Source organism: Rhinatrema bivittatum, chromosome 3, assembly GCF_901001135.1.
Source record: "Rhinatrema bivittatum chromosome 3, aRhiBiv1.1, whole genome shotgun sequence".
NCBI classification, from domain to species: domain Eukaryota; kingdom Metazoa; phylum Chordata; class Amphibia; order Gymnophiona; family Rhinatrematidae; genus Rhinatrema; species Rhinatrema bivittatum.
This window is the reverse complement of record NC_042617.1, coordinates 222,282,855-222,304,312: the sequence shown is the minus strand read 5'-3', so window position 1 is coordinate 222,304,312 and position 21,458 is coordinate 222,282,855. Positions and strand designations below refer to the sequence as shown.

At 43.6% G+C, this 21,458-nt stretch overlaps 1 protein-coding gene across 5 annotated transcripts in view; it reads left to right on the top strand.

Moving 5' to 3' along the window:
• EGLN1 (egl-9 family hypoxia inducible factor 1) overlaps positions 1-21,210 on the top strand; it is a 559,025-nt gene extending 537,815 nt beyond the window's left edge. Inside the window, exon 7 of one of the 5 annotated variants that reach the window (XR_003855482.1) lies at positions 19,365-19,426. Coding sequence is in view for 4 of the 5 variants with exons in the window: in XM_029594248.1 (XP_029450108.1) it covers positions 19,365-19,429 (65 nt within the window). In the remaining variant the exon portion in view is untranslated. Of the gene's footprint in view, positions 1-19,364 lie in introns of all 5 variants that reach the window. The other 4 variants (XM_029594248.1, XM_029594250.1, XM_029594247.1 and 1 more) reach the window with 4 other exon arrangements.
• The last annotated feature ends 248 nt before the right edge of the window (positions 21,211-21,458 follow it).

The window sequence follows — 21,458 nt, the reverse complement described above, 5'->3', positions numbered from 1 at the left end:
CCTAGACATGCTGAGGTAGATTTTAAAAACATATGCGCGCGCATGCGAACAAAAGTACGCTGGATTTTATAGGATATGCGTGTAGCCGTGCGTATCTTATAAAATCCGGGGTCGGCGCGCACAAGGGGGTGCACATTTGTGCAACTTGCGCGCGCTGAGCCCTGCGCGCGCTGCCCGTTCCCTCCAAAGCCGCTCCGAAATCAGAGCGGCCTCGGAGGGAACTTTTTTTCTACCCCCCGCACCTTCCCTTCCCTTCCCCTACCTAACCCACCCCCCCTACCTTTATCAGAGTAGTTACTACTGCCTCCGGGCAGTAGTAACTTACGCGAGCCGGTGCGGCAAGCCCCGACATAGGCCACGCCCCCGGACCACCCACACGCCCCAGATCCCTAACTGCGCCCCTGGCCACACCCCCGACCGCCCCTTTTTGCAAGCCCCGGGACTTACGCGCGCCGCCAAGCCTATGCAAAATAGGCTCGGCGCACGCAGGGGGGGTTTGGGGTAGGTTTTCGGGGGGTACGCGCGTATCCCTTTGAAAATCTACCCCAATGTACTTAGATTTCAGAGCTCTTGGTATGGATCCTAGAATGACTGACTGAGTTAGAAACTGATTTTGGAGGTGAAAAGGGTAAATGGAGTTTTCTTTGAGGAGGGGGTTATTACTAGTGGTGTGCCTCAGGGTTCAGTCCTTGGACCAGTTCTTTTCATCATTTTAATGAGCGACATAACAGGATTGTCGGGAAAGGTTTGCCTTTTTGCCAAGGATGATAAAATCTGTAATAGGGTGGACAGCCAGGAAGGAGTGGAAAACATGAGGAGGGATCTAGTGAAACTCAAGCAGTGGTCTAAGGTCTAAAAGCTAAGATCTAATACTAAAAAATGCAGAGTAATGCAATTAAGATGCAAAATTCCAAGGGAACAGTACAGTTGAAGGTGAAATTCTTCTAAGCACAAAGGAAGAGCGGGATCTGGGGGTAATTGTATTTGATGATCTTAAGGCGGCCAGTCAGTTGGATAAAGGATGGTAAAAGCCAGAAAGATGCTTGGCTACATAGGGAGAGGAATGGTCAGCAGAAAAGGGAGGTGATATTGCCTCTGTATAGGTCTTGGTGAGATCTCACTTGGAATTCCATGTACAATTCTGGAGAATGCACCTTCAAAAGAAATAAACAGGATGGAGTCTGTCCAGAGGTTGTCTACTAAAATGGTCAGTGGTCTTTGTTCTAAAGCGTATCGGGATAATTATCTAAGCATATATACCCCAGAGGAAAGGCGAGATAGGGGAGATATGATAATTACATTATATAAGAACATAAGAAATTGCCATGCTGGTCAGACCAAGGGTCCATCAAGCCCAGCATCCTGTTTCCAACAGAGGCCAAAACCAGGCCACAAGAACCTGGCAATTACCCAAACACTAAGAAGATCCCATGCTACTGATGCAATTAATAGCAGTGGCTATTCCCTAAGTAAAATTGGTCGCCGCATCTCAAAAAAGATATAGTTGCGATGGAGAAGGTACAGCGAAGGGCAACCAAAATGATAAAGGGGATGGAACAGCTCCCCTATGAGGAAAGGCTGAAGAGGTTGGGGCTGTTCAGCTTGGAAAAGAGACGGCTTAGGGGGGATATGATAGAGGTCTTTAAGATCATGAGAGGTCTTGAACGAGTAGATGTGACTCGGTTATTTACACTTTCAAATAATAGAAGGACTAGGGGGCATTCCATGAAGTTAGCAAATAGCACATTTAAGACTAATCGGAGAAAATTCTTTTCAACTCAACGCACAATAAAGCTCTGGAATTTGTTGCCAGGGGATGTGGTTAGTGCAGTTAGTGTAGCTGGGTTCAAAAAAGGTTTGGATAAGTTCTTGGAGAAGTCCATTAATGGCTATTAATCAATTATACCTAGGGAATAGCCACTGCTATTAATTGCATCAGTAGCATGGGTTCTTCTTAGTGTTTGGGTAATTGCCAGGTTCTTGTGGCCTGGTTTTGGCCTCTGTTGGAAACAGGATGCTGGGCTTGATGGACCCTTGGTCTGACCCAGCATGGCAATTTCTTATGTTCTTATGTTCTTAATAGCCATTAATGGACTTCTCCTCCAAGAACTTATCCAAACCTTTTTTTAACCCAGCTACACTAACTGCACTAACCACATCCTCTGGCAACAAATTCCAGAGATTTATTGTGCGTTGAGTGAAAAAGAATTTTCTCCGTTTAGTCTTAAATGTGCTACTTGCTAACTTCATGGAATGCCCCCTAGTCTTTCTATTATTCGAAAGTGAAAATAACGGAGTCATATCTACTCGTTCAAGACCTCTCATGATCTTAAAGACTTCTATCATATCCCCCCTCAACCGTCTCTTCTCCAAGCTGAACAGCCCTAACCTCTTCAGCCTTTCCTCATAGGGAAACTGTTCCATCCCCTTTATCATTTTGGTTGCCCTTCTCAGTACCTTCTCCATCGCAACTATATCTTTTTTGAGATGCGGTGACCAAAATTGTACACAGTATTCAAGGTGTGGTCTCACCATGGAGCGATATAGAGGCATTATGACATTTTCCGTTCTATTAACCATTCCCTTCTTAATAATTCCTAACATTCTATTTCTTTTTTGACTGCTGCAGCACACTGAGCTGACGATTTTAAAGTATTATCCACTATGATGCCTAGATCTTTTTCCTGGGTGGTAGCTCCTAATATGGAATCTAACATCGTGTAACTACAGCAATGGTTATTTTTCCCTATATGCAACACCTTGCACTTGTCCACATTAAATTTCATCTGCCATTTGGATGCCCAACCTTCCAGTCTCGCAAGGTCCTCCTGTAATGTATCATAGTCTGCTTGTGATTTAACTACTCTGAATAATTTTGTATCATCCGCAAATTTGATAACCTCACTCGTCGTATTCCTTGCCAGATCATTTATATATATATTGAAAAGCACCGGTCCAAGTACAGATCCCTGAGGCACTCCACTGTTTACCCTTTTCCACTGAGAAAATTGACCATTTAATCCTACTCTGTTTCCTGTCTTTTAACCAGCTTGTAATCCACGAAAGGACATCACCTCCTATCCCATGACTTTTTAGTTTTCATAGAAGCTCTCATGAGGGACTTTGTCAAACGCCTTCTGAAAATCCAAATGCACTACATCTACCCGGTTCACCTTTATCCACATGTTTATTAACCCCTTCAAAAAAATGAAGTAGATTTGTTAGGCAAGACTTCCCTTGGCTAAATCCATGTTGACTATGTTCCATTAATCATGTCTTTCTATTATATTCTAACGATTTTGATCTTGAGAATAGTTTCCACTATTTTCTCCCGGCACTGAAGTCAGGTTCACTGGTCTATAGTTACCCGGATCACCCCTGGAGCCTTTTTTAAATATTGGGGTTACATTGGCCACCCTCCAGTCTTCAGGTACAATGGATGATTTTAATGAGAGTCAATGAGAATCAACTACCTTGCTGAAGCTCTGCAGAAGATTGAGGGGGTCACGAAACAGCATGTGTAGGAGCTACTGCACATGTTCAGTAACGTTTTTACTGAGCTATAAGAGCTAGGTTAATTTAGCACCATCAGATGGCATCACCCACAAGTCATAGCTGATTCATCCTACTGTCTGTGGAGAACCCTGTTTACACTTAATCAAACTTAAGGGGATTTTTTATTCATTTTGTTCAACTTTTGGCCATATTTTTCTATATTACTATATTCTATACCTCTATTTTTAATTCCATATCATAAACTCCTGTTTTCCATCTTTCTTTCATTTTTTTCTATGTTTTGTTCCTGTTTCTTTTACTGACCTCATTGTCTTTATTAGCTACTCACTTTCTATCCTCACCCTACTTCCCATTCTCTAGTTTTCCTTGCATTCCAACTCTCCTCTGGCACCTGCCTTACCACATCTCAACAGCCCAACAGCCTGACTTATATCTGTTCTAGCAACTATGCACTTTAACAGACGCTAAACTGTGTATATAAATTTTAAGAGAATGTTTACAAATTTATCATGAGGTCTTCTACGTGTTACCTTCGCATACTCCAATGTATATCTTAATCTCTCGTCCCCCTCTTATTTCCTCCTCCAAGTTACACATCCTTGTTATAATGTAACTTTACTCTCCTTCAAATTGTTTACTGTTTGGTTGGTTATAGTTCCTTATTGTTTGATGTAAACCGAGTTGATTTGATTTGTATCAAGAAATTCGGTATAAGAAAAGTCCTTAACAAAGAAATAAATAAATAAAATCTCCTTCCTATCACCATCCTCCTCTTTTTCCTCTCTCCTTATCTCATTATGTCCTCCATTCTACTTGTCTCTCACCTCCGGCCCCCATAGTTTCATAACCCCCTCCCCATTTTCTCCTCGCCTGCATCTCTCTTTCTCATCCCCCTCCTTCTTTTCTTTTGTTTCCCTCATCTACTTCCTTCCTTCTCTTCATCTCTGTGTAGGTCTCTCTCCTTCCTGTTTCCTTCTCTTGTCTTTCACCTTTTGCTTATGGTTTGGATTTGGAAAGGTGAGTAATTAAATCTAAAATCCAATCCTTTTTCTTGGCCTTCCTTCACTACTCTTTGCTGTGATTAATGGCTTTTCTTAGTAACCCACCTGATTCTAGTCCCTGCCTCTTCCTCCGCCTCTACCCCCCATCTCTCGTCTGCCTCTGGATTTTTTCCTACCATGAGCAACTCTTCATTTGATTTTGGTCTTTAGGCCTGTGTAATGTGACTACCATTGAGCTCCTGCAGCTGTACAACATAGTGAATTGGTGTTTAATGGAGAGGTGCTGAAGGCAGGGCCATCTGTAGAGCAACACACCAATTCAGAAATTAAATTAAAATTTTAATGCAACTAGGGAATGACTGTTTTAAGTGTCAAATCTAAAATTATAATCTGCTTTAAGTGCAAAGCAAAGTAACTTTTCTTCTCTAAGGATAAGCAGGATGACAGTTGTCTTATGTGGGTGACAGATGGAATCCGGCAAGGAACTTTGATTTCAAACCTTCTAAGAAGTTTTGAGCATGCCCTAGTGGGCATGTGCAAACCTAGTCACCTCCCAGGCAGGGCCCCTCAATCTCATCTTTTTCACAGAACCTGCCAAGTTACAGTTTTTTTCCCTCTCTCAAAGCTACTGCAGTTAAATGTTTCTGGAGCAGTTATTTCCTGCAGGTCCTGAGGATTTGTTTTCAACCTCTAATACTTCTATTTCAGGTTTTTTTTTGGTTTTTTTTTATTACCATTTATTCTGTCACCTGCAATGGTGCTCTAGCTTGGTCAAGGTGTTTTTCCTAGCTTTCGTGTTGTGTTTTTTGTCTTTAGTCTAAAGCCTCATGGGGCCTCCAGTTTTCAGTGGTTTGGCCTAGGTCTCTTACCCTAGGTCATTTGGGAATTTGCCTGATTCAAACCATTGTGTCTCTGGCAGCCCCCCTTCACAGTGATGGTCTCCTGCCATCATTAGACTAAGCATTCCAGGTGGGAGCTCCAGGATACTTCACCCAATGGGCCTCACTAGTACAATCGATGCATTGATTCACCCTTGATCTGTTTGCCTGGATCAGGATTGGATCAACGCCTGTGAAGGTGTTCCCCGTGAGGAAAAAAGCTCATTCTCCCTCACAATCCTGGGAATCTTACAATTTTCCATAGGTCCAAGTTGGTTCCCTGGATGATGTGGCCTCCCCTCCTGCCTGCCAGCCTGTCCTCGAGAGCTGGAGAGCCTGAGTATGGGAACTATCAGCAGTGCTGATGCACCATTGGTGCCATGTTCTGAAAACATTGGATGCTCGTGTATATCCAAGTGCTGGTGCACTGATGGGAATTGATGCTGGGTGCCACGGCACAGGTGGAATCTATGCTGGGCACTGTGGCACCCACAGAATTGGTACCAGGTTCTATCAGCACTGAGGGAGTCAACATCGGGCACCATCAGAATCAGTACTGAGGGAAATGGTGCCGACAGAATGGGTGCTATTAGCAGTGACGGAATTGGCCCCATCTGCTTGCCAATGGAATTGACATTGGATGCCTCAAACAATATTGGTAGCGTTGCAATATCAGCAATGAAGATGTGCTGCCAAGAGGGTGTGTCAACATAGGGCCCTGCTGCTCCAAGGTATGCCATGGTGACGGCACATTGGTGTCTGACCCCACAGTATCAGTGAATTCAATGTCTGGCACTGCTGTGCTATTGGAAATAATTGTTGGTGCTGTACACTACTGATTGACAATGGACATTGAGCTCCAGTGCACAGATATGGCTTGGAAAACATTAGCTGCCAGTGAATTAGGACATTTCTTGGACATGTCTATATATATTCAAGCCGAGCCCTCCACATAGATGAGATCTTGCCTACTCCTTTTTGGACTGTCCAAAAAGGAGGAGTAGAGCCATGATTTACCTCCTCTGCAAGGAGTGGAAAAGCTTCCAGAGGATCACCCCGTGACAGCTTTTGACCTAGATTACTTGCTACTGCAGAGGTCCCAGAAGTTATACTATTCTGAGCTCTCTGACATGAAACCCTCTCTTGTCAGGGGCTATGCCCAAAGATAGCACAGGCTACAGTCAGCCAGGAAATTGTCGAAGCAAACTCCTTCTAGGCTTCCTGCTATGGAATCAAGTAGCAGAATTGCAGGATCTGTTAGACCCCTAGCGTTTTTAGTTCCCCAATACTGATTAACTCCTTCGTTAGAGGCAAAGATGATTTAGTGTTAGGTCTCAGCCTGCCCACTCTATTGCCATTATAGCTCCACTATCCACAGCCAGAGGCTTAGGGGTAGGGCAACTGTTGTGGAGAGGAGAGTGTCTTCCCTTGATTTTACCACCCATCATTCTTCTCACTTTCTTGACAGAGAGTAGATGGCCTAAAAACTACAACATAGCCCAACTAAGACCCAGCTCAGGGTTTGTCTCAATCAGGGGAGTCATTGCCAGATTCCAGGATCACCAATGTAACAACTCCTGGTTGAGGGTAGGGGGGCATGAATAAGAGATTTTAGCTAAAACCAGAGTATCCAAGATACCCAGGTTATCAGGAGAGAGTATCCTTGTTCCCATTCTTCTTTGAGGCCCATGGCCAACTTAGCTTCACAGGTATAGGGGATAGGTGGCGGTCGCATATATGCTTGCAGATCCTGAAGGAATTGATGACTCGGTCACATCCTGGGATGTGAGAGTGTTATATAGGCCTGTTAAGGGAAAACTTGTGAATTTTTTCCCTCAGCACCTTCTTTCTCTTAGGAAGGGGATATTTTATACTCCCTGGGGAAGGTTACTCTCTGAATAACTGCTTTCTATCTGAATCTTCTGTCCATTTAGGACAGCATCCTATACTAGAAATCAGGAAAAGAGATAAGGAAGCCTACACCAACATCCAGACATTCCTTACTCCTTTGACACCTCTTGAAGTTGGGCCTAGAAGCAGTCATCCCATACAAGTAGGAGAAACTTGCATCGTTATGTTCATGCAGATATACTGGACGTAGCAAGACATGCAGGGTGCTGCCATGAGGTGAAGGCAGCACACAATGTTGACAGGCGGATTCCTCTACAAGAAATCTGCTCCCTAGGAGCTGAAAAGATGATTTTCCTGCATAAGGGAATTGTATTTTGAATACCAGCTGTGGAGGACAGTGAGGCATTGCCCCCTAGCGTTCCCTTTATTACCTGTGGCAGGACCAAGCTAGATGCTTTGGCCACCTTAAATGCTTTAAGGAGAGTATGCTTTATGAGCGGATTCTGCAGGGCAGGTGGGCTCAGAGCGCATAACCTGAGACTGGGGAATAAGAGCTGGGATTCATGTGGGGTAATAAACAGACCAAGCCCAGATCTCTGGGAGGAAGGCAGCTCCTGTAATGTAATACTGTCCAAACACTGAGCTTAGACAAAGCCAGTACAAACTGAGTAGAGAGAGTACACACTGAGGTAAAGGCAGTCTACTATGGTATATATGACGAAAACTGTGAATAAAGATTATGTTTTTAAAAAAAAGGCTAGAATCAGACTTGTTCCTGTCTCGGGGCCTGTGGGAATCACTGTTTGTTCCCACATACGGTGTCAATCAAGCATGGGATTTTTTCTAAAGCTTTACAAGAAAATAAAACCCAGCCTCCAAGAAAGTGTCTGTTTGGAGCAAGAAACAGTTGTGAAAAGGACATGTGGTTCTAAATATAGTAAACTACACGGGGGGCCGCTGGCTCTAACAACAAAGTTACAGAGCACTGTAGCTTCTGTGAAAGGGTGTGGCTCAGAAGCTGCACTGAAGGGAAAAAAAAACCCCCCAAGTTAAAAAGTTTCAGGTTAGAGAGGAAAATTGGTGAGTGGACGGGTTGCAGGGACAGCCAGGGAAGTGGTAGGTTTTGTACTGACTAACTGGAGAAGCCTGGCTAGAGTTAGATAGGGATTAAAAGTTGATTTAGTCAATACTGGTTATGCAGGCTTTTTCTCTTTTTTTACTTTTTTTCTTCTGCCTTGAAAAAAAAAAAGAAAAGAGGAAGGGACACTGGTGCAGCAGGGCTGTGCTGAAAAGGGTGCTGTGGACCTGGAAAGCTGCCAGAGTGGGCTTGTGAGTGCAGTGGAATGGAAACAGGGTGGGGCCCTCATCCAGCAAGCAAGCCACTCTGCCAAGGAAGCCACAGGAAAACCTGAGTGGAACAGTCAAGGTACTCTGCAAGCAACTGGTGAAGCAAAAGCAGCCAGAGGTCTGGAAGGAAAGAACAGCCATGCATTTTTGTGTGGTGGGAGTTTCTAGTCCCAAGAGCTGGGTCAGAGAGAGGATCAGATCTCGAGGTTTTGGCATCTGGAAAGGCCAGACAGGGTAATCGAGCGAGGGAACCCACTCCCAAGAGTACTAGGACCAGGCAAGAGAAGTGAATGCCTAGACTGGCTAGACAAGGACTACAAATAACTCATGGAGGAACTGGATGAGTGGCTGGCAGAGGGGTCCAGTGGAGCTAACTGTGTTGGGGAACAGTCTGAGATTGGCGCTAGAGGTGGTCCTGAAGAAGACCCTGTAGGGTGCTCAAACACTACCAGGAGTCCAGTGAGAAGCCCCAAAAGGGGGCAGTGAAGAACCCTGAGAGAGTGGTCAGCAGAGAAGGCCTGTGAGAGGGAAACACAGACCTGGCCCAGAAAGAGGGCTAGTATTGAGATAGTTGGAAGTCAGTGCTACAGGATGTTACAAGCAGACCCTTGTATAGGGATGCCCAACATTATTGGGAGTACGAGGGTACAACTCCCGTGCGAAGCCCAGAGAGAGGGCACAAAAAGGCAAGCAAGAGATGCCATGGGGAGTCCAGAGGGTGGCACTGCAGAGACCCCATTGAATGAGGATGCAGAGGAGCCAGCGACCAGCATGGGTGAATGGCCAGAGCTTACAGATGAGGAAGCTGTGGAGAACCCAGGGAAGAGGTGCTGCAGAGTGTATAGAGGAGGAAACTGCGGAGTGCCCAGAGGGAGGCATTGCAGAGAACCTGAGGAAGAGTCCACGGAGAGCTCTGAGGATGGCATTATGGGAGACTTCAGCAACTGAGGATACAGAGGAGTCAAATAGGGGTTCTAAATCAGAAATATCAGATGCCAGGAAGTGGGTGCAGTTGGTTATAGAGGAGCCAGCATTGTTAGTTCCTCAATCAGTCCATAAAGCTCCATTGGTGTGGAATTCAAACCCGGGGCCAGCAAAGGACTTAGTTAAAGGACTGGGGATGTGCACTGCACGAATGGCACACTGGGTGGTGGTTGCGACGCTGTCGAGGGTAAGCATATCACTGTCGAGGGTAAGCATATCACTAAGTCCCCGTTCCCAAGTGCAGCTGGTGGGAAGCCAGAGGAAGGGGAATGGGGATGTCTGGACTCTCTTGGATGGGATCCAGGAGTGAGTAGGGACTCTTGGCCCGATGGGTCCAAGCTGAGGGGAGGGGTATGTGAGGCATTGTCTCTAGTGTTCCTCTATTTACCTGTGCAGGACCAAGCTAGATGCCTGGTCCACCTTAAATTCCTTAAGGGAGACTATGCTCTATGGGCAGGATCCTGCAGGGCAGGTGGGGCTCAGAGGGCATAACCAGAGACTGGGTCCAGGTGGAGATAACCAAACCAGGCCCAGATCTCCAGGAGGAAGGCAGATCTTGTAACGTAACATTGTCCAAACACTGATCTGAGATGAAGCAAACTGTGAGTAGAGGGAGTAAGAACATAAGAACATAAAAAAAATGCCATACTGGGGTCAGACCAAGGGTCCATCAAGCCCAGCATCCTGTTTCCAACAGTGGCCAATCCAGGCCATAAGAAACCTGGCAAGTACCCAAAAATTAAGTCTATTCCATGTAACCATTGCTAATGGCAGTGGCTATTCTCCTAAGTGAACTTAATAGCAGGTAATAGACTTCTCCTCCAAGAACTTAATCCATCTTTTTTAAACAGAGAGCTATATTAACTTCACTAACCCAATCCTCCGGCAACAAATTCCAGAGTCTAATTGTGCGTTGAGTAAAAAGAACTTTCTCCGATTAGTTTAAATGTGCCCCATGCTAACTTCATGGAGTGCCCCCTAGTCTTTCTACTATCCGAAAGAGTAAATAACCGATTCACATCTACCCGTTCTAGACCTCTCATGATTTTAAACTCCATAAAGCTATCATTTATTCCATCTAGGAACGTATACTCTCTAGCGTGACCCGATGATAGCATTACAACCCAGTCTATATTGGGGTAATTAAGTCGCCCATTATTACTGCACTAACCAATGTGGTTAGCTTCCCTGATTTCTCTTAGCATTTCACTGTCCATCTCACCATCTTGACCAGGGGACGGTAGTATACCCCTATCACCATAGTCTTTCCCGACACACAAGGGATTTCTACCCATAAAGATTCAATTTTGTATTTAGTCTCATGCAGGATGTTTATCCTGTTGGACTCTATGCCATCCCGGACATAAAGTGCCACACCTCCTCCCGAGTGCTCCTCTCTGTCATTGCGATATAATTTGTACCCCGGTATAGCACTGTCCCATTGGTTATCCTCTTTCCACCATGTCTCTGAGATGCCAATTAAGTCTATGTCATCATTTACTGCTATACATTCTAATTCTCCCATCTTACTTCTTAGACTTCTGGCATTAGCATACAAACATTTCAAAGTTTGTTTTTTGTTTGTATTTTCATTCTGCTTTTTAATTGATAGGGATAAGTTAGAATTTTTTAGCTCAGGTGAGTATTTAGTTACAGGCACTTGGACTACTTTTCTAATTATTGGAACCTCACTGACGGGATGCCCTAATTCTAATGCATCAGTAGTATCCTTTAAAGATACCTCTCTCCGAACCATGCGCTGCTGAGCGACTGTCGGCTTTCCCCTTTGTTCTAGTTTAAAAGCTGCTCTATCTCCTTTTTAAAGGTTAGCGCCAGCAGTCTGGTTCCACCCTGGTTAAGGTGGAGCCCATCCCTTCGGAAGAGACTCCCCCTTCCCCAGAAGGTTCCCCAGTTCCTAACAAAACTGAATCCCTCTTCCTTGCACCATTGTCTCATCCACGCATTGAGACTCCGGAGCTCTGCCTGCCTCTGGTGACCTGCACATGGAACAGGGAGCATTTCAGAGAATGCTACCCTGGAGGTTCTGGATTTAATCTTTCTACCTAAGAGCCTAAATTTGGCTTCCAGAACCTCCTCCCACATTTTCCTATGTCGTTGGTGCCCACATGTACCACGACAGCCGGCTCCTCCCCAGTACACTGTCTGAAGGAAAAAGCAGTCTACGTGGTGTATATGATTGAAGCTGTGAATAAAGATTATGTTTTAAGAAAGGCTGGAGTCAGACTAGTTCCTGTCTTCAGGCCTTTGGGAATCACCCCTTGTTCCTGCAAGGGCATAAACCTGTTTCCTGATGTCTATTGAAGACAGGTTATCTTATGGGGAAGATGTACACTGACCCCTAAAATGTGAGTGGTTCCATCCACTCCTTGTCTCTGGCAACATCCACAGCACTCAACCATGAGAGATATTCTGTCCTGGTGGCTGACTCATTCCACAGTTGTCTACTACAACTTGTCTTGACTTTGGATGTGTCATAGTTTGGGAGCTTGCATAAATGACTCTGCACTTAATTTCTCAGGGTTGCTTAGGGAATTTCATCATCTTTCAGTCAAGGACATTAAGTATTAACCTAACGTTTTTGAGGGTCTGTTGGCTGATTAATTGTTACTTGTCCAAAAGTACATTAATTCTACCTTGTGTAACAGGAAGCGGTTGTGTTGAAGAACGAGGCCATTTTTAGCAGTAGGGCTCAAAGCCCTATGTCAGGTGGACAAAGAGTTTGACCTGATGGACAGACTGAACCCAGGTCTGGAGCCCTCAGAGGTCAAGTTCAAATATTCCACAAGTGCAAAATCCTGTGGTACTACCATTTCCATCTCTTTAACGGAGAGAGAAATAGTCTTCTGTTTTACAGAATATTCTTACTCAAGCCTGGGGTTTTGATAAGTTCCTCTCTAAATTATTTAGTTTACGAGCTCCTATGTTAACTGAGAAGAATCTAGGCAGTTAGGTTCCTCAGTTTCCTGTTGGCTGAGACAGATTCAGTAAAAGCTCCTTGGAGGAACGCTTATCAGGAACCTTGTCAGGTTGGGGGAGTTCCTTCCCCGATACCGCAGGACATCGCATCGCTTATAAAGGAAGCGGTATTGCAGGCTATGAAAGATCACCTACCGGTGCCTCCACCGATGCCGGTGACGTCTTCTTCGTCTATGACGTTAGCGATGCAGGCACAACTAGTGCCGATATCTGATGTACAGCCGACGTTGACAACAATACCGGGAACTTTCCCGATGCCGGGCACCGGCCCGATGCCGGGAATCGGCCAGATGACGACAACATTCCTGAAACCAGGATCCTTCACGATGATGCAAGAAACATCAACTATTTCTCCGATACCAACATCGATGCCGCCTCCTTCCTCACAGATAACATCGATGCTAACTACAACTTCAGGTCATTTTTCAATGCCTATCACTACCACTGCTCCATCATTTGGAAAGACTACAATATCGACACCAATACTAAAATCCTCGATGCCATCAATATCACACACAATACCAACAATGCCACTTCCTTCTGGACACCCAGTGTCATCAGAAGCTGCATTGTATTCAGTGATTCAAAAGAAATACCAAGACTTAATAGATTCCTTGCTTTTGAATCCACAGCAAGAGAATTTTCTTCTCAGGAACCCATACCAGGACCTCTGGATGGGCTCCTCCACTAACAACAGGGAAGACAGTACTAGACACTACAGACTATGACACATGGAGTGATACTCAGACACTTCTGAAACCTTCAAGTCTGACCCTTTCCAACCGCACCCTAGGAAGCCAATCTCCACCAGAGGATCTTACTTTCTCTACTTTATTCAAGACATGGCTGACTTATACCTTTTAAATTAGAGTCAGAACAAGATCTCCATCACCAGACACTTGAGGTGCTACAATTTGTCAACCCCCTAAACAAATTATAGCAATTCCTATACATGATGTACTACTCCAACTGCAGCAACGATTGTGGGAACATCCCTGTTCTGTTCCGCCAATCCAACAAAAGAATGGACTCCACATACTTGGTACAAGCTGCACTGTTTTCAGAAATCACAACTACCACATAATTCAGTAGTTGTAGAATCTGCCCAGAAAAAAGCTAAGAGGACAAGAGTTCACTCTTCTAATCCTCCAGGGAAGGACAACAGGTTTCTGGATTCTCTAGGCCGCAAGGTATTCCAGGATGCAATGCTAAATTCAAGGATAGCCTCCTATCAATTATACATCACCCAATATCAGAGAAACCTCTGGAAGCAAATGGAGGACTTCATCCAATCTCTTCCACAAGAATGTAGAGAATCTGCTCAAAACCTCATAAACAAAGCTTTTGAAGCTGGAAAACATGAGGTAAGAGCTGCATATGATTCATTTGAAACATCTTCAAGAGTTGTAGCTTCAGGTATTAGTGCCAGAAGGTGGGCCTGGGCTTAAGGCCTCCGACCTACGAACGGAAGTCCAGGAAAAATTGGTGGACCTCCCCTGCACAGGAGAAAATTTATTTGGTACAAAAGAACAAGAAGCAGTGTCCTCAATTAAAAGAATACAATGAGACATTACGACAGCTCTCCTTACTTCCTCAACACCCCACTACACATAGACACATACACTACCCGGAGAACTCAAAGGAGGGAGGTGAGAAGACCATATTATCGTCAAAAATGATTTTATCCTCCTCCAAGTAGACCTAGACAATCCAGAACTCAGCACAGAACATAAACTCGTCAGCAGAGAGCACCTAGGCCTCAGCCTACTACACAACCAGGTCCTGCTGCGGGCTTTTGAAAAGATCTCCAGAGAGCTAAGCCTTTCCATGAATCCTCGACCAGGACTCCCAGTAGGAGGCAGATTATCCAAATTTTACAACAATTGGATAACAATAACCACAGACCAATGGGTTCTGTCTATAATATCTCGAGGATACCAACTCAATTTCCTCTCAGTTCCCACAGAGTTTCCACCATCTCAGATTCATCTCATTTCGCATCACATGCCTCAACTCCAACTAGAATTATCCACCCTTCTGAAATCCAGGGCTGTAGAACTGGTGCCCCGGTCTCAGCAGGGCAGAGGATTCTACTCCCGTTATTTCCTCATCCCAAAGAAAACCGGAGGCCTACGTCCCATCCTAGACCTCAGAAATCTCAACAAATTTCTAAAAAAAGAAAAGTTCAGGATGGTTTCTCTAGGCACCATGCTTCCACTTCTTCAAAAAGAGGATTGGCTTTGTTCTCTGGATCTTCAGGATGCTTATGCTCACATTCCAATATTCCCTCCTCATCGCAAGTACCTACGCTTCATGGTAGGCCACAAACACTTCCAATACAGAGTTCTGCCATTCGGACTAGCCTCTGCTCCAAGAGTATTCACCAAATGCATGGCAGTAATAGCAGGACACTTGCACAAACAAGGTGTTCATGTCTTCCCATATCTCGACGACTGGCTCATCAGAAGTCAATCTCATCAAGGAGCAATAGCTTCCCTCAACCAGACAATTGCTCTACTTCACTCCATGGGCTTTCTCATCAATTATCAAAAGTCCCATCTCACACCATCACATCTGCTTCAACTCATTGGAGCAGAATTGAACACCATCCTCTCAAAAACCTTTCTACCCGAAGATCAGGCAGAAACGCTTTCCTTCCTGGCAAACTCAATTCACTCACAAACACAAGCAACAGCTCATCAGTTTCTAACCTTACTAGGCCTTATGGCCTCCACAGTTCATGTCACTCCTATGGCAAGGCTTGCCATGAGGGTAACTCAATGGACTTTAAGATCACAATGGATCCAAGCCATTCAACCACTGCATTCTACAATTCAAGTAACCCACCAACTATGTTCCTCTATACTTTGGTGGGTGAACAAGGACAATTTGCGCAAGGGCCTACCCTTCCAACAACCAGTCCCACAGATAACATTAACTACAGATGCATCCACCTTGGGCTGGGGAGCTCACATAGACAATCTCCAAACTCAAGGTACTTGGACAAAACTCGAAGCAACATTTCAAATCAATTTTCTAGAACTTCGAGCTATACATTATGGGCTACATGCGTTCAAGGACTGCCTTTCACACAAGACTGTTCTCATCCAAACGGACAACACAGTAGCTATGTGGTACATCAACAAACAGGGAGGTACGGGCTCGTATCTCCTTTGTCAAGAAGCCGCACAGATTTGGGCCTTGACCCTGAATCACTCAATGTTTCTTCGGGTCACTTATCTGGCAGGCATACACAATATAGTGGCAGACCGACTCAGTCGTCAGTTCCAACCGCACGACTGGTCCCTGGATCCCTCAGAAGCGACCAGGATATTTCAACGTTGGGGACAACCGACAATAGACCTCTTTGCGTCACATCTGAATCACAAAGTGGACAATTTTTGTTCTCTACACAAACAGAAGAACTGGCCAGCCAAGGACGCCTTTGCTCGCCCTTGGAACTCAGGCCTACTATACGTGTATCCTCTCTGTTTCAATGTAAACCGGTGTGATCTGTATTCTTTACAATAATGTCGGTTATATAAAAATTCAAAATAAATAAATAAATACCACTCATAACCAAAACTCTAGTGAAGCTACAACAAGACAAGGGGACCATGATACTCATAGCCCCCTATTGGCCTCGGCAAGTATGGTTTCCCACACTTCTAGACCTTTCAGTCAGGGATCCCATTAGTCTGGGAGTAGCTCCCACTCTTATAACTCAGAATCAGGGTCGGCTGCGCCATCCCAACCTTCAATCCCTATCCCTGACAGCATGGATGTTGAAAGCTTAATCTTACAACCACTCAATCTTTCAACCAATGTATCTCAAGTGCTTATAGCTTCTCGTAAACCTTCCACACGAAAGAATTATTCTTCAAAATGGAGAAGGTTCACTTTCTGGTGCAGGCAAAAGAATATTGATCCTTTTACTTATCCCATTACTTCTCTACTGGACTATTTATATCATCTTTCAGAATCTGGTCTCCAGACTTCATCTGTAAGAGTACATCTAAGTGCAATCTCAGCTTACCATAATAAGATAGGAGATGCACCAGTCTCCACACAACCTCTTTTCGGTAGATTTATGAGAGGTTTAACTCAACTTAAACCACCAATTCGGCCACCAGTCACGGAATGGGACCTGAATCTGGTCTTGACAAAGCTCATGCGTTCTCCTTTTGAACCCATGACTTCCTGTGATCCTAAATTTCTCACATGGAAGAATATCTTCCTTATAGCCATTACATCAGCTAGAAGGGTTAGTGAATTACAAGCACTTGTCACGAACTCACCCAATACAAAATTCCTACATTACAGAGTGTTCCCCGTACATATCCAAAATTCCTCCCCAAGCTAGTTATGGAATTCCACTTGAACCAATCCATAGTTTTACCCACATTCTTTCCAAGGCCTCATTCTCACGAAGGAGAACGGGCCTTACATATCTTGGACTGTAAACGTGTGCTAGCATATTACTTAGACCGCACTGCAGTCCATAGAAAATCCACTCAACTCTTTGTATCTTTTGATCCAAACAAACCTCCCCTGCACAGGAGAAAATTTATTTGGTACAAAAGTACAAGAAGCAGTGTCGCAATTAAAAGAATACAATTCAAAATAAATTCAAAATAAATAAATAAATAAATACCGCTCATAACCAAAACTCTAGTGAAGCTACAACAAGACAAGGGGACCATGATACTCATAGCCCCCTAGTGGCCTCGGCAATTATGGTTTCCCACCGGGTAAAGCAGTGGGTAAACATACTCTATCCAATTGGCTAGCAGATTGCATACAGTTTTGCTATGAAAAAGCAGGCCTTCCTCTCCAAGGGCAAGTAAAGGCGCATTCAGTAAGAGCAATGTCAAACTCAGTAGCACACTATCGTTCAGTGCCAATTCTTGACATCTGTAAAGCAGCAACATGGAGTTCTCTTCACACCTTTGCAGCTCATTACTGTTTGGACAAAGAAGGACGACAAGATTCAGCCTATGGACAATCTGTCTTAAAGAACTTGTTTCCAGTTTAAACCCAACTCCTTCTACAACCAGCCTGCTGTGATCTTCGGCTGACTCATTTCGACAACAATACTCCCCTGTTGCTTTAATACAAAATGACTCAGCCTCTAGCTTGCTAATCACCCATATGTGAGGACTAGCATCCTGCTTGTACTGGGATAAAGCAAAATTGCTTATCTTGTAATAGGTGTTATCCCAGGACAGCAGGATGTAGTCCTCACAAAACCCACCCGCCACCCCGCGGAGTTGGGTCCAATACATTTTATTATTTTATTTTGCTAAAGCTTATTGCTACATACGAGACTGAAGTGAGACCCCTGTGGCAGAGAATATCATGGCATGCTGGGCATGCTCAGTAGCCTCAGGCAGCCAGTCAAAAGTTTCTAGAAACTTTGACAGAAGTTTTTCCCGCGATAGGGCTCCGACAGTGACGTCACCCATATGTGAGGACTACATCCTGTTGTCCTGGGATAACACCTATTACAAGGTAAGCAATTTTGCTTTTCATAGGAAATCTGTTTAACTTACTTCTGCATTTCCCCGTGTAAGTCGGATAACTGATGTAATTCAATTTCACTTGGGTGAAATTTGGATTTTTCCCCACAATGTAGAAGGTAAATCTGTCTCAGTACGGACTTAGTTTTATACTTTATATGGGCTTCTGTCTAAGCTTACTGGTGAACCTTCCACTGTGTTGTGTCGGCATGTTGTTTGCCTAGTGGTTACAAGATATTTGGAGCCTCTGCACTTTTATTAGTGGTCACTTGGCAAGGGGAGTCTATCTGCTACACACCCTGGTGCCTTTCCCACCTTCTCTGAAGTTTTTGCTAGTAAGTGGTTTCTATGCATGTTTCTAGTCGCTGCCTAACGTCATGCATAAGTCTGTAAAGGTAATCTGCTATTACTGTTTGGATATGAGTGATCCATAGCTTTCCATGTGGAGTGGTCTAAAGCTCCAGATAGTCTACTGTAACCTAGAGCTCTATTTTTCTTGGTTAGTGAATTATTCCCTTTCTTTCACCTAGGAGGACCTGGGTCTAGTGGCACATGTCAAAGCTCACTAAACTCGAGCTCTGACTGCATTGGAAACAAAACTGCAAAGTAGGATTCTCTCTACATGGTCACACTGTATCCCTGTTTTGGCAGGAATCCTCAATGCAAAACTGAATTTTAAACAATTTGTCCTAAAGACTCTCTTTGAGATGTAGATCTCAACTCCATTCCCTCCTAGTGCCGGTTATTTGGTTCAAACTGCCACACAAATGGTAAGAAAAAACAATATGAGGTTAGCCTGATATCCAAAACGGTAGTGCCTTTGGCACTGTTTATTTTTACCCTTTTGTTTGAGGCAGCCTTTAGCTTGAGAGTTCCCCAAAATGTGATGATTGCCATCCTGCTTTGTCCTTGGAGAAAGTGAAGTTACCTGCAACATTCATTCTCCAACGAACAGCAGAATGTCATTCCTCACAATATCCCTCCCGCTTCCCTTTGAAGTTGGTTTCTCTAAATTTTAGATTTATTACAGACTAAAGGGCCCTGCCTGGGAGGCAGGGAGGTGGCCTGGGCTGCACATGTCCAATAGGTCATGCGCAAAGCTTCTAGAAGGTTTGAAATCATAGTTCCGTGGCAGGCCCCTTACATGTCACCAACATGTAAGAACTGATATCCTGCTGTCCATCGGAGAGATAACATTATAGCTAAGTAACTTAACTATTTTACAACTGAAAAGTTCACATTTTTAATTCTGTTTTTTTTTCTCTTTACAGGTGAAAAGGGTATTAGAGTTGAACTTAATAAACCTTCTGAATCAATTGGGAAAGAAGTTTTTTAAATCCAGCAATATTCCTTACTCTCCTTCTTGGCAAAACCTTGAAGAGTTCTGGTTTAATTTGTGAATGTGAATAAATGGAATAAAAGAGAAATGACAACCAGTCAGTGTTATAATAAGGAATCTCACAGTGTTGTAATGTTGCATCAGACAGAAGATTTTGACTGTGGATATATCTTACTTAGTGATGAATTGCTTATGTGAAGTGTATAAGCAATCAACAAGAAATATATACATGTGAACATGAACTAAGTGCCCTATGCAGAAATTTTCAACCATTACTTTTTGTGTAACTTGTTCAGTAGAATGCAGTTCATCTCTCTGAATATAATATATATTTCAATTTTGGATAATTTTTATAAGAAGGTACAATTTACTGGAGTAAAACTACAGTAATATCTAATATATCTGTTTTTCTAAAACTGTTAAACACTGGTTTCCCCTTGTCATGCGTAACCTATCTTGACCTGTATAATTTACAGTTGTCTTACAGTTGCTGAAGACCTGGACTTTTTTCTCATCAATGTATCTAATATCAGAAAAGGAGCACTTTAATTACTAGCTAAATATCTGGTTGATGTAGTCCTATCTTAAACTGATTTAAACTTTAAGAAATTTGCTGTTGTGTTTGACTCTGTCCTAACCCAAATGTATTTCCTGATGAGGCTGGGAGGGAAAGAATCACTCTTGCTTTCATAACATGATTGATTCATGGTTTTGCATGTTTAACTCCAGCACAGAGGTGTTCCTAGCTAAACTGGTAGTTGATGTATGAACTAAAACAATAATTGATATTACTGTGGACTTTAATACTAACTATGAAAATCCTAGGAAGAATTCCTTCAGTCTTTCTAGATCATATTTTTAATGAAGCTTTCACATTTCAGCAGGCAAGACCTATTTACATTCTACCAGTAAGATGAATGTGTCTCAAGCATGGATGATTTTCTGAGACTCCCTTGGGAAACTTGTCCAATAATGCTTTGGATTTACCCTTCCTTAAGTATTCCCACTGGAAGAACATTGCAGTTGTGCTGTCTAAAACACAAGGCATGACTCCGGTGTGATAAAATGGAATGGAAAGGGGAAAGGTGCCATTGATATGCTCTTGTGACTTCCTCTTTCTGTCTTATTTGATTAATTTTAAAGATAAAATGTAATGAGGGGGGATGTTTTAAAAACAAAATCTGATTATATTTTATATGGAATTTGAAACTTGGTTTGCTGATATTTTCTTTCTCTGTGCAAGAATTCCAACTGATTCTTCCCTTTGAGTCTATTACATCGTAACAGAAAGTAGTCTTTATATGTTTTATTTATATGTGTACGAGGCAATCTGATATGGAAAGGCTGTTACCAAGTATGACCATGTGAAGTTTTTTGGAATTATACACTAGTAGTTATGAATTGGATTAGTGGACTATAGTTTTTCCAAAAATACTTCTGGCATGAGAACTCTCCATCAGTGATTAATATTAGCCAGCAACATTAGAAATACAATTTCTTGGCTTTTCTAGCATGGGTCAGGTTTTTCACTACATGGCTGTGAGAAATTTAATTTAAAAAGCTGATTTGAGCAATGATCAGTGAAGGAGCTTGGAAGTAAGGTTATTTTTCCTTAGAGCTTTCAAATATGATTTCACTAATTGCTATTAGATGTTTATCTTTTAGTATTTGAAATAACACTTTGACCAAGCAACACAGAGAAGGTTTAAATATTTTCTGAGGGTATATTACAATAAACATATAGGGGCAGATTTTAAAAGGGATACGCACGTAACCCTTTTAAAACCCCTCCTGCGCACGCCGAGCCTATTTTGCATAGGCTCGGTGATGCGCGCAAGCCCCGGGACGCGCGTATGTCCCGGGGCTCCAAAAAGGGGCGGGGCGTGGGTGTGGCCAGAGGCCTCCGAAGGCCTCCTAGGCCGGGGAATCATGCGCTGGCCGCAGGTGCAACTTAAATAATAAAGGTGAGGGGGGATATAGGTAGGGCTGGGGTGCGGGTTAGAGAGGGGAAGGTGGGGGGGAGTCC